Source organism: Myxine glutinosa, chromosome 8 (assembly GCF_964187855.1).
Source record: "Myxine glutinosa chromosome 8, kmMyxGlut1.1, whole genome shotgun sequence".
Taxonomy (NCBI): domain Eukaryota; kingdom Metazoa; phylum Chordata; class Myxini; order Myxiniformes; family Myxinidae; genus Myxine; species Myxine glutinosa.
Window position 1 is genome coordinate 63,925,142 of NC_136268.1, and position 12,942 is coordinate 63,938,083.

The 12,942-nt window shown below is 42.4% G+C and overlaps 1 protein-coding gene across 4 annotated transcripts in view; it reads left to right on the forward strand.

Annotated features, from left to right (window-relative positions):
- TLL2 (tolloid like 2) overlaps nucleotides 1-12,513 on the forward strand; it is a 253,701-nt gene extending 241,188 nt beyond the window's left edge. For all 4 annotated transcript variants that reach the window (XM_068124572.2, XM_068124574.2, XM_078783341.1 and 1 more), the window contains 4 exons: nucleotides 1,620-1,747; nucleotides 3,491-3,704; nucleotides 7,657-7,907; nucleotides 11,400-12,513. In XM_068124572.2, coding sequence (XP_067980673.2) covers nucleotides 1,620-1,747; nucleotides 3,491-3,704; nucleotides 7,657-7,907; nucleotides 11,400-11,534 — 728 coding nt within the window. In that variant the 3' untranslated portion in view covers nucleotides 11,535-12,513. The remainder of the gene's footprint in view (nucleotides 1-1,619; nucleotides 1,748-3,490; nucleotides 3,705-7,656; nucleotides 7,908-11,399) is intronic.
- The last annotated feature ends 429 nt before the right edge of the window (nucleotides 12,514-12,942 follow it).

A 12,942-nucleotide genomic window follows, 5' to 3' on the forward strand; every position in this document is an offset into this window, starting at 1 on the left:
TTGAGAAAGATCAGGTAATATTTAGGGGTTGCACAGTCTGCACACTTTTGAAATTTTACTCCAGTTCATTTAAGAAAAAGAAGAAGATATATTTGCAAAATAAAAATTAATAAGACATCGAGAGAATTGTAAAACATTGAACATAACACAATGAAATGAATATAAGCAGTGTGTGCAATGCAGTGTGTGTGCAATGTGTGTGCAATGCAATGAATATAAGCAGTGCAGACTATAAGTGTGCAACCTCTAAATATTATTCAATTTGTCTAAAATTTGGCATACGGGTCACTTAGATGAATAGAACCAAGGGGACGAGCAAAGTGACACGAAAATAGCAACTTCGGAAAATTGAAACACCCTAGTGTGTGTGTGTGTGTGTGTGTGTGTGTGTGTGTGTGTGTGTGTGTGTGTGTGTGTGTGTGTGTGTGTGTGTGTGTGTGTGTGTGTGTGTGTGTGTGATGATATTTTACTGCTAACTCTGACATCATAGGTCACATGCTATGGTAGCCATTTTGGATAAAAGGGAAAATAAATTGACATAATTTACTCCGAAACCGCTCAACGAAAAAAATTGAAACTTGGCATATTCCATCAACTCCCCATGATGTGTACAAGGTGATAATGATGACATCATCGGTGAAGTAATATTCCAACCACAATTGGTTGAATTGAAATCCTTATCCGAAAAATCTGAAACTTCATTTATCTAAGCTATGTGAGGGAAGAATTAAATTTACTAGCAACGGTACCCGCCCTATGCGCGGGGCTTCAATTGGGAGGCCCAAATGAAAAGGCAAAATATCAGAAATTGAAGGCTTTTCTTTATTTTAAACGATTCATATAAACATCCATTGAATCATATCACATGCAAATCATCAAAATCTAAACAGTACATGGCGCCCATTTTGAAAAAAGATTGAATTCTGCAAAACGGAAGCGGCCGCTACACGTCTTTCTCAGTCGCACGTTTGTGTGAAGAGTGCGCGCCGAATCTGTAACACGGGAGTGGCCGCTACACCTGTTTCTCAGTCGCTTTGCACACGCTGCCATGTTACTTCGGAGCCGTATGTTTGTATAGGAAGAGTTCGTCAGGAGTCGATCTACTCTGTCCTGGTACGTAGAATAAACAGTATTTGTAGAATTTCAACAAAAGCCACATCACTGTTCATATCGGTAAATATTATTGCATGCATCGTGTTTGAAAAAAATGGGAAAATTGGAAAACTTGGAAAACCTGGAAAAACAATATAGCCTATTTTACTCCCAGGGGTCCCAGGAATACCCACCCAAAATATCGTTGCGATCGGTTGAGCCGTTTTTGCGGTACCTCCGAACGGACGGACAGACATTTGGTGAATTATAGTAAGATGTTGTACATAATCCATGCCAAGAAACTATGTGACACGTTGAATTGTGCTGTGCAATTAAAGTCATGGAAACAATTCCACCATTTTATCATATGTAATGTAAACGGACTCTTCTTGGGAACGAGTTGTAATATTTCCTTGATGATGTTTTATTTTTTTTTGAGATGATCTGGTCGAATTGTCCGACTCTTAAGTGTGATATATGAGTGATAACAAAGTGGTGTTTGATGTTTCCCTACCTTTTCATAACAGCTGGCTGTGAACACAAGATGAACAGTGTGGAGGGTATAATTGCAAGTCCAAATTGGCCTGATAAGTACCCAAGTCGCAAGGAATGCACGTGGGCGATATCTGCCACATCAGGACATCGTGTAAAACTTGTAAGTTATTAAGTGTGGGGCGAAAAAAAATAACACATGAGACATCACAATGGTCCAAGGAACGGGCAGGTATAAAAATGCATAAATCAAATTCTAATCAATATGGCAGGTTATTTTTTTGAATGGACCGTTCAAACAGTAATTTCACGCCCACTCATGCCCCTTTTTTGTATGCTTGATTAAAAAACTATATGCTCACTGATGGATGGAAGTGTATTAATTTCCACTAAAATCTTGAGACAATTGAGATTGGAAACGAGGCAAGGCCAGCCCCAGACTACTTACATCTGAACTATTACGTCTTGGGTTTAATTGCTGACAGATTCACATCTAAGGTACATAAAAAGATGCAAAAAGTGACTACAGACCGATCAGCTTCCTTCTAATCATCATGAAGGTCATGGAATCCATCATCTCAGTTGATATGAAATCCTTCCTTTTCTCCAACAACCTCATCTCAGATCAGCAAATTTGATTTCAGTCCAGGTCACTCAGATCTTGAAAAAATCAGAAGAGGGTCAAACACTTGGAATATGTGTTTCAATCCTGAAAAATCTCACACTCTCACTATCTCTCTCCGAAAAGGCCGTCTTGGCAAACCCTCCCATCTTCTGTCCTCTTGAGGAAGTTCCATCATTCAAACTCCGGGGTCTCCCTGTCAGCCATGATCTTTGTTGGAAACCACATTTCAAAGTTGGCTTCAAAGCCAGCCTCCAACTGGGCATCCTCTGTCATACAAAGTCCTTCATTGACACACCTGAATCCTCCGCAGCTTGATGGAATACAGCTCTCCCCTCTGGGCTGGCTCCCCTACCTCCCATTTTGCTCAGCTTGACGCTGGGGAAATCAAGGCCTTGAAGATCATTGGAATCTCCCGCACTGAAGCTGAGTCTATGGGTCTATCACTTCTCCATCGCAATCAGGTCGGTGCTCTCTATCTTTGACCACCTCCTTTGTGGTCTTGCACCCTCTGCTCTTTCTGTGCTTTGTCCCCCATAGGTGTTTGCAGGGCATACACAGTCAACCATCAACCCCCTTCTGGTGAAACTTCCTAAATACAGGAACACTGCTCAACTCCACTCATTTGTTCCACTTTTCCCTGCCTGTGGAACCAACTTCCACATTCTCTTCAATCTCATTCTTCCCTACAGATCTCCAAGACAGCTGGTCACCACCATCTCAGATCGTCCCCATCCATAAACATTGACCTTTTCTACGCTTGTTAACCCCCCATCCCAATCCCTCCTCCTTTCAAATTTCCATTTTTCCTGCCAAAGAGTTTCCTTTTGTATCCATTTTGTCCACCCCATGCATCCTATCCTGCCCCTCATTCCTCCCTACACCCATTGTTTGTCCAAGTCTGCCTCTGTCTTGGCCTTCAACTCTGCTATTGTTCTTTCCCCAATCTCTCTACTGTTGCTCTTGTCTTGTTGCTTCCTGATCCGTTCAGTGTTCTAGCTCTTCCACGGGCCTCGGCTATGTCTAAAAAACGAAAAAAAAAGTATCCAAATGAACATTGCTCTCTAGGGTAGTGCCAGCAGAGGACTTTATATTGTCGAGCATATCATCCTTTCAAATGTACTTTTACTTTGCTATCTCTACTGTTTTCATTTGCTATATAATCTCTTCTGCACTTTATATCATTTTTGAGGTATTTTTAAGAAGTTCGATAAAAGCCTCACTAATAAAAAGCACAATCTGTGCACTCCCCTCCCCCATTACCCCTGTATTTTCCCCAATCAGGCTTTCAGTGACTTTGAAATTGAACAGCAGCAGGAATGTGCCTATGACCATCTGGAAATTTACGATGGAGTAAGCGACAAGGCTCCGATCATGGGCCGCTTCTGTGGGAACAAGAAGCCAGAGCCATTGGTGTCTTCCATTAACCAGATGTTTGTGAAGTTTATCTCCGATGCCTCAGTACAGAAACATGGCTTCAAGGCAGTGCACACCACTGGTGAGGACCTCTCGGAAGAGTTCTTTAGAATGAAATAATGACTTTATATTTCTTGAAAAACACAGTGACATTGAAAGCAAGAAAATACTTTGTGTTAATTCTGCTATTATCACTGCGACTCTCATAGAGGAATTGATTGTTAACAACTGGAATTGATGTTTTGCAATTACTGGCAAAACTAGACCATCACTCGGTAGAGCGCATAGCTCCACCAGGCTGAACAGACTACGTTTAGTATCCCACCAATAGGCCGGATTTGGATCCAGACCTGAACCAATATTTAATCGCTTGTTCTTGTCGCTTAACCAACCCTTCCACCTAGCTTGTCATAAGTCATCCACAACTTTTTGAGATATCCTGTTCACAAACAGACAGACAAACCGACAGACAGACATCACCCACCATCTACCATGTGCCAAACAGCCCCCACCTGCTCCAATCTCCTCACCATGCCCCCCTCCCCCCCCCCATGATCCCCCTGCTCCCACCATCAGAATGTGGTCCACCAATATTGAATGTCCCAATTCTAATACCACAGACCTCTCCGTTGTCTGTCTGTTGCAGCTTCAGACATTATAAAACGGAAATGTTCCTCTTATTAAAATCTATCTTTGGTTGGTTAAGCTTTGAGAGGGCAGCTTTGACATGAGAGGGCAGCTTGCAGTCCTTGTCAGTCTGCTTGAGTGAACTGCCAGATTCTATGCCATTGAAGCAGCTCTCTCACAATAGCCAGAGATATGTAGACTCTCACAAGCACATGATCAGATGAACCTATTGGAGCAGAAGAGGAACATGAGACATTTGTAGGAAAATTCGTCATTACCAAGTCCAGAAGGGAAGAGGTTCCAGGTCATTGGGAGAAATCCAGGTCAGAATGTTCAAGCCCATAGAGTCTAACAGTGAGGCCCATGGAGTTGCAGAAGTTTTTTGCTGCAATGCCATGGATGGTTGAAGAGGTACCAACCACCAGCCAATTGCTATGGTGACAGTTGAAATGACTGCAAATGAGTAAGAGAGAGTTAGGATGGGTTGTTCTAAGATGGCCCACGTTGGCAGAGGGGGAGATGTAAATAGAGTGTGTACAGCACACAGAAAAACAGGAGGAGGTTGCCGAGGGGAAGTCGAAGCCAAAGGTACTCCTGGATGTTATGAGGGGGAAGGGTAGTACACGGACAGTGGGAAATGGAGTTTTTGACATTAATTGCAACTCTGCCACAGGAACGGGGTTCAGACCTGTCGAACCAGAAGAGACAATACCCAGAGGGGGAACACAGAGGAATGATTATGTTCGGCATATAATGTAATAAAGAGAGGGCCTGGGCAGTTAGGCAAATAAAGCTTGGATTGCAAGATCTGTCAAATTGGAGAAAAGACTTCGGATGTTGACGGTCCATAGTGTTAGGGATGGGGGAGGAGGAGGAGGAGGAGGTGGTATTGGCAGGAAGTGAGTTGATTGGAAGAGGTGGGGGAGCATGGAGAAGTGAGGCAGGAGGATATGGAATGGGATTTGGGAAAGCAGAGAGGGGGTGGGATGCTGAAGAGAGGAGAGGGGCTGGGATGCAGGGAGAGAAGAGAGTGGCAGAAACACTTGAGAAGAAGAGAGGGGCTTTGGCGCGGGGGAAGAAGAGAGGGGGCGGAATGCTGAGGAAGCAGAGAGGGGGTGGGACACTGGCTGGGGAAGCAGGGCGGGACCCAGGTGAGAAGGGGGGGGGGGCAGCGGGGAGTAGAGAGGAGCTGGGATGCAGGGGAAGTAGAGAGGAAATGTGGTATAGAATGTCTGTTGTGCTTTTGTTACCTTTCTCATCCCATACCAGTGTTGGTCTCTTTTTGCTTTTCCCCCATTTGTTGTTGCCAGCCATTTTTCTCAGCCATCCCTCTCTTTCTCTACTCTCCAACTCCCAAATATTCCATTTCTTATGTCATCTCATATCTGCTACTAGCCGAGATCCCGGGTAGTTGCCCGGATACCAGCTAGTTGCCCGGTCTATTTTTTGTGAGTGCCCTTTTCACTGCACATGCTAAGGAATGTGGTTGGGGAAGATTTTTTAAATTACCTTTCATGTAGCTACAGGCTTAAGCACGATAAAGATATATTTAAAAAAAAAAATTTTTTAATGTCAAAACATATTTTTGCCCTATAGCAGGGATACAGGCATTGCCTTGGTGCTGTCCTAATCCTGTTGGCATTTTGTAGAAATTTAAGCGATTAGAAATATATCCAAAATAATCGGAACTTTTTTTTCAAAAACAAAACGAAACTTTTTTTCCTGAAAAAAAACTCCACGGCCACTGACTGTTGAACCTCTGAAGGTTTGATGAAGATCTGTTTCTGGCTAGACATCTAGACAAGAAAATGGCGACACAGACACGGACCGCCAAACAGCTCTTATAGTATAGATCTGGTATATATTGCTTCTCCCTTGTGATCACCTCATAACAGGATATCAACACCCAAACTCATTATCAATATGAAGAACATGTTTCCCTACAGTGGTACCTCAAGCCAATGGATAATTGACCGATGGATAAAAGTTGTGTGCTCTGACAAATTAATGTTTTCTGCCAAGCTCAAAATTAGGCTTTTGTTTCACATTAAAGGCAAAAAAAAGCTGATTACATATAAATCATCCAAATAAATCACAATGGGCACAATGTTTGAGTTGTCTCACCATTCCATGAAAAACACGGAAATGGCTTCTAAATGTAAGTACAAGATTAGGTTATGTATTTGGAAATCACACAAATCAATTTATTCAGACCATATAAAAACTTTAAAATTGGAAAGTTATTGAACGTTTACTGAGAGATACAAACCTGTTATCCAATTAAAACAGGCTTTCAAAGCTATCGTTCTCTTAACTGAAGATATAGATTTAAATTTTTTTTTTGTTTGTTTTTTTTTTTTTTGTATACTGAATCGAGGCTCGTGAAAGAGCTGACATTTACTTCACAAACAAATCAACCAGACAAACAAAATATATAAAAAGAGGGAGCGGAAGACAAGAGAAGGGGAAGCACACAAACACTTGAGGGCACACAACATTTAAGAGCAGGGAGATGTGTGGGAGGGAGAGGGCTTGGGGGGAGTGGGGTGGCAGAAGTATCAAACACAAGGACACCAAGGACTTCCAGGACAGAAGTTGGTATTTCAAAAAAGTGGAATTGGGGTGAAATTAGCGGGGATAGAAAAGATCAATGTTTTGGATGGGGAAGATAAGAGATGGTGGTGAACAGCTGTTTTAAAGACCTGGAGGGTGGAGTGGGATTGAAGAGAGTGAGGGAGTTTGTTCCAGAGGCGGGAGAAAAGAGGAATGAAGGAGTGAAGGTGAGCAGAGAGTCTTGATTTTGGCAGTTTAACCATAAGAGGGTTGCAGGCAGATCTTGTGCGACCTGTAGGAATATTTGGGGGACAGAGCCCAGAGAGAGCTGGGGGGGGGGGGGGGGGGGGGGGAGGGCATGGCCAGAGAGGAGTCGGTAGAAGATGGAAAGACCACCAACCTGCCTGCGGTGAGTGAGTGAGAGGCCCTTGGAGTTAGCTTCATCGCGGGAGATTCCAATGATTCTGAATGCTTTGATTTCAACAGCGTGAAGACGAGCTAGGTGTGAGGCAGGTGCACCAGCCCAGAGGGGAGAGCAGTATTCCATTGAGCTGCGGATGAAAGCCTTGTATGTGGCGAGGAGCTCAGGTGTGCCAAGGAAGGACTTCGCACGACGGAGGATGCCCAGTCGGCGACTGGCTTTGGAGGCCAGATTTGAAATGTGGTTTTCCCAGGAAAGATCATGGCAGATAGTGAGACCCAAAAGCTTGAGTGACAGAACTTCTTGGAGAGGATTATTCAGAAAGTGGATGGGAGGGTTGTCCAGTCGGTCTTTTCGGAGAGACATCGTAAGAGTGTGAGATTTGTCAGGTTGAAATGTTTTGCTACGCATTCATAAACTGCTCTTGTTGTAGAATGTGGTGGAAAGCTGCAAGTGGACGTCACAACACGGGAGCTCTTTTCACATGCCCAGTTCGGGGACAATAACTACCCGGGACAAATGGACTGTGATTGGGTAATCACAGCTGCTGATGGATATGGAGTGGAGCTCGTTTTTCAAACGTTCGAGATCGAGGAAGAGGTGGACTGTGGATATGATTACATGGAGATATATGATGGATACAACAATGATGCACCTCGTCTTGGAAGGTTCTGTGGCTCTGGGGTAAGAAACCTTTGTGTTTCTCCATATTTTATCTATTTATTTAATATTTTGCATGCAATATATAGCTTTGGAACGGAGTCACTCAGAGTAGAAAAGAAAAGCATCCTCTTCCGGAAACTGGAAGTCGGCAAAAGTAACCAGAAGTGTTTGTCTGAAATCAATCTGATGTTATGCATTTATCTGCACATGTGTGTGGAATTTGGTGTAGCTCCTCCACAATCCTTAGATCTTATAAATAAAAGAATTCTTGTTTGTTTTTCAAATTATTTTAGGCATACGAATTAAAACGTCAAGTTTGTCAGTACAACCACTATAGAAAACTCCATGAGCAGTGCAGGCCTTATGCTCTGGCTGTGAGATCATCATAATAAACAATTCAGCTGACCACATGCAAATTTTTTGCATTACAAAATTATCAAAGTAATGTTAAAAAATATAGTGTGTTTAGAAAGTATTCACACCTCTTGACTCTTTTCACATTTTGTTGTGTTACAGCCTGAATTTAAAAGGGATTGAATTAAGATTTTTTTTGTCACTGCCAAAAACACATAATACTCCGTCCGTAATGTCAAAGTGGAATTTTTTTTATTATAAATCTTTACAAATCTATTGAAAATGAAATACAGAAATATCTGGGAAGCTACTTATATAAGTATTCAGCCCCCTGAGTCAATACTTCGTATAAGCGCCTTTGGCAGCGATTACAGCTTTGAGTCTTCCTGTTTATGTCTGTATCAGCTTTGCACATCTGGATTTTGGGAGTTTCTCCCATTCTTCCTTGCAGATTTGTTCAAGCCTTGTCAAGTTAGATGGGGAGCATCGGTGAACAGCAATCTGAAAGTCTTTCCACAGATTCTCAATGGGATTCAGGTCTGTGCTTTGGATGGGCCACTCAAGGACTTTCACATTCTTGTTCTGAAGCCATTCCAGTGTTGCTTTGGCTGTATGCTTGGGGTCATTGTCCTGCTGGAACATAAATATTCGATGCAGTCAAAGGTCTTTTGCACTCTGAGGCAGTTTGTCCTCAAGGATTTGCCTGTATTTGGCTCCATCCATTGTTCCCTCTATCCTTTGAAGTCTTCCAGTCATTGCCACTGAAAATCATCCCTATTGCATGATGCTGCCACCACCATGCTTCACGGTAGGGATGGTGTTAGATGGATGATGAGCTGTGTTCGGTTTCCACCAGACGTAGCATTTTGCATTCTGTCCAAAGAGTTCAATTTTCGTCTCACCAGACAACAGAATATTTTGCCTCATGCTCACAGAATCCCTTTCACGTGCCTTTTTGCCAATTCCAGGCTTGCTGTCATGTGCCTTTTTCTAAGGAGTGGTTTCCGTGTGGCGTGTGGCCATAAAGCCTAGATTTGTGAAGTGCTGTTGAGATTGTTGTCCTTTCAGTAGGTTCTCCCATCTCAGCCAAATAACTCTGTATTTCTGTCCGAGTGGTCATTGGGTTCTTGGTCACCTCCCTAACCATGGTCCTTCTTGTCCTGTTGCTTAGTTTGATCGGACGGCCAGCTAATTCTATCTCGGAGTTCTATGAACATTTCCTTGGACTCTATGGAAGAGTTTATGCTCTGATATGCACCGTCAACGGTGGGACCTTGTATAGAAAGGTGTGTTTCTTTCGAAATCATATCCAATCAATTGAATTGGCCATAGATGGACTCCAATCAAGTTTTAGAGCTATCTCAAGGATGAGCAAAGGAAATTGGATGTACCTGAGCTCAATTTGGAGTCTCATAGCAAAGGGGTTGAATACTTGTTGACTCAAGACGTTTCAGCTTTTCATTTTTAATAATGATGATTTTATGGGGTATTATTTGTAGATCAGTTACAAAAAAATCTCAATTATAAACATTTTAAATTCAGGCTGTAACGCAACGAAATGTGACAATTCAAGAGGTGTGAATACTGTCAAGTCCGTAGCCAATGAACACCGGCCGCAGACGAATAGCCAAACGTTGTTACTCCGAGGCATATACCCGAACTTGGTGGGATTATCTTTTCGCGGGCACGGGAAGGAACCATGGCCTTACCTGAACGGACGGCCACCACGGGGTTTATTCCTCGAACCCACAAACACAAATACGAGACAAGCAAAATTCACAATACAAGAATGAAATGCATAAATAAAGGATTTAATGAAAATAAAGCACGGAAATAAAATGGATGCTGAGGTAAAACTATAATTCTTAAATTGAGGATCCTCCATCAGACGCAATTACATGACAGGGGAACGATAAAAGAAAAGAAAAAGGGGTTTGGTGAGTTGGCCGATACTCAGCTTTGCTCCGACGAGGACAAGCGCGACTGGTCCCCGAGTCTCTGTGCGGGAGCACACAAGATAGCGCAAATCGCCACATGGCACACTGAGCCGTGAAGCGGTGGAAAAACGTCCTCCTCCTCCGTTCATTCCACTCTCCACAAAGCTCCGATCAATCTCTCAGGCACATACGGCACGAAGCGCAGCCGTCCTCCACCCAGGCCAGAACAAAAGAGAGAAAGATTTTTTTCCACAAGCGCATACGAACCCAAGAATGCGACTGCTTGCACCCAGCACCAGAAGGAGAGAGAGCGAGAGGGAGGGACGCATCCTCCTTGGTCCCTCGCTTATGTCACACTCAACCAATCTTGACGTCTCATCACATCATCCCATCTCCATGACCAATCATCCCCTTCGGGGCGCCGCCTCACGGCCTGCCTGATGCCCAATGAAGAAGCTCGGGGCGTAGCCTGTCAATTATGGTTCTTCGAGGCGGAGTCTAGCTGTCCTTCGGGAATGTTTGGCTGGGCAGGGTTTACTTGCCGGTCGCAATGTCTGGGCACTGTCAGCGATTATGGTTGTTGTAATGGCGGTCCTTTTAGATGAAATAAAAACGTAGGGAAAATCACAGGGGGGGGGGGGGGGCAATTACACACTGGGGATTATCCTCAAGCCCTACCTAATTAGCATAACTCCATCCCTCAAATGGAGACACATAAACGATCTTATGCTCTACAGATTACCTACTTAGTACATTGAGGTTCTTCTTCTTTGCGTCACACTGTCCATGCAAGACGATACATTCCTATCTCCACTACGGTATTTCATCCCTACCCCCACAAACGTAACAATACTTTTTGAAGGCACTGAATATTTATTGAGTATTCTGAAGGCACTTTTATCGTATGACTATTGAAGTGTTAACACATATTTCCTTGTTGTGTACTCTATTCCTTCTCTTATCCTTTCTTTATGTGTAAATGGGTTACATTCATGATATACAAAGTAAATCACTACATTCCAGCTGTTCTATTGCTAAATAATATTGCTTCATTTATCTATGCAGATAGGTTAATATTAATTTCGGATATCAAGGTATATGCTCAAATATCGTTGGATGAGCATATGTTTCTGTAAGTTTACATACAGTATGTTGTTTTTTGTTTATTTTGAAGTACACTGTTGGCTGTAAGAATTCAGATTTTTCCCTTACCTCTGTACAGCCTCCTGAAGAGGTCTTTTCATCTGGTGACAGCATCATGATTCGTTTTCACTCAGATGACACAATCGACAAAAAAGGTTTCCACGCTCGCTACAGCAGTAACAAATTCCAGGACGCAGTTCATGCCAAAAAGTGATGGCCACAAATGGGGCTCATTTATACATGCCGTGCATATGTAAAGAGATTGTTCCATGCAGATAAATTTGTGTTTTCGAAGCAGCTCTTTGTTTTACAGCAACAAAAAAAAATTGCTTGCATTGAAACTTCAGGGATGGAACAAAACAGAGGACTGGTGTGTTTTACCTTCGGGGAGGGTGCTCATTCTTGTACATGAGTGCACAGAAAGAAATCGAGTTCACAGAAGCCACAAGCCAAGCCAATGCACTGCAAAATCGTCCTTGTTTCGAATGGTGCTCAAATGGCATTCATGACTGGCAAGTGTTTCAGCTGCTTGATGTTTTTACTTTGTTTGTATGCCCATTCTTCTTTTTGCTTGTGGCATTGTTTCTGGACTACTCACATTGACTGTCTGGCTTTGATATATAGAGCAATAGAACGGCAGATTAAATAATCTGCTATTCTTCATAATTCTTAGATTTTTTTTAACTGTGTGTCCCTTTCTACCATTGGTGTTGTGCACCAATTATATGGCAAACTGTGACTTTGGTTCAGAGGTGTGCTAAGGACATAATTATATGTTGAAATGCATCTCGGTGTGCACTGCTGCAGAGGGCTGGCCACACCACTCAGCGAATCGGCACAGTCCACCATTTCCCACGGCCTTTTTGTGGGATAATTGGGCAACGTTTTATTGCCACACTGCATTGATTGTTTGCATTTGTTTTCCTGACCGTTATTAAATTAATGCATAATTCAAATTTTTTGCAACTTTTCAAAAGAAACTGGATTTCTTTTTGTTGTCTTTTTGTATTTATGCATTTTAATCATGTGCTTGTTTTACCATCTGTGCGACAAAGAAATTGTACTTGTTTTCTCTTATTCTGAAAAAAGCACCCTTGAAAATGAACAATGTACAAGAAAAAACACATACACAATTAATACTGATGTGCTGTTTTTATTATTCATTTATTTCTTCTATTAAAATGTCATATTGACTTTGGTGTCTGTGCTACAAAACTATCAATCTTCCTTGTTCAGAGATTAAGTTGTAAGCCTGTTGAAATTGTATGATATTAATTATTCTGCTGAGCTATTATAGAGCAATCTTTCAAATAAAATACCAAAAATACGAGTATAGAATCTGCTCCGAATAACGATTTTATGAACTATTGTGGCTCACATAGTACTACACAATTTACATGTGAATTCACAAGGATCATGATGGTGGGTTCACTTGCATCTTTGCTTTCCTTCAAACAAATAAATGGCCAACATTTTGAATCCAGTCTCTCAAACAAGCATAACATTGAGTGATAAAGTCGATTCACTGAAAATGATGTTGAATGCAGTGGATGCTTCGTAGGAAAACCTTGCAGCAGCCACAGAGAAACACAGCATCCATATCCTTCAAATGACCCGGACTA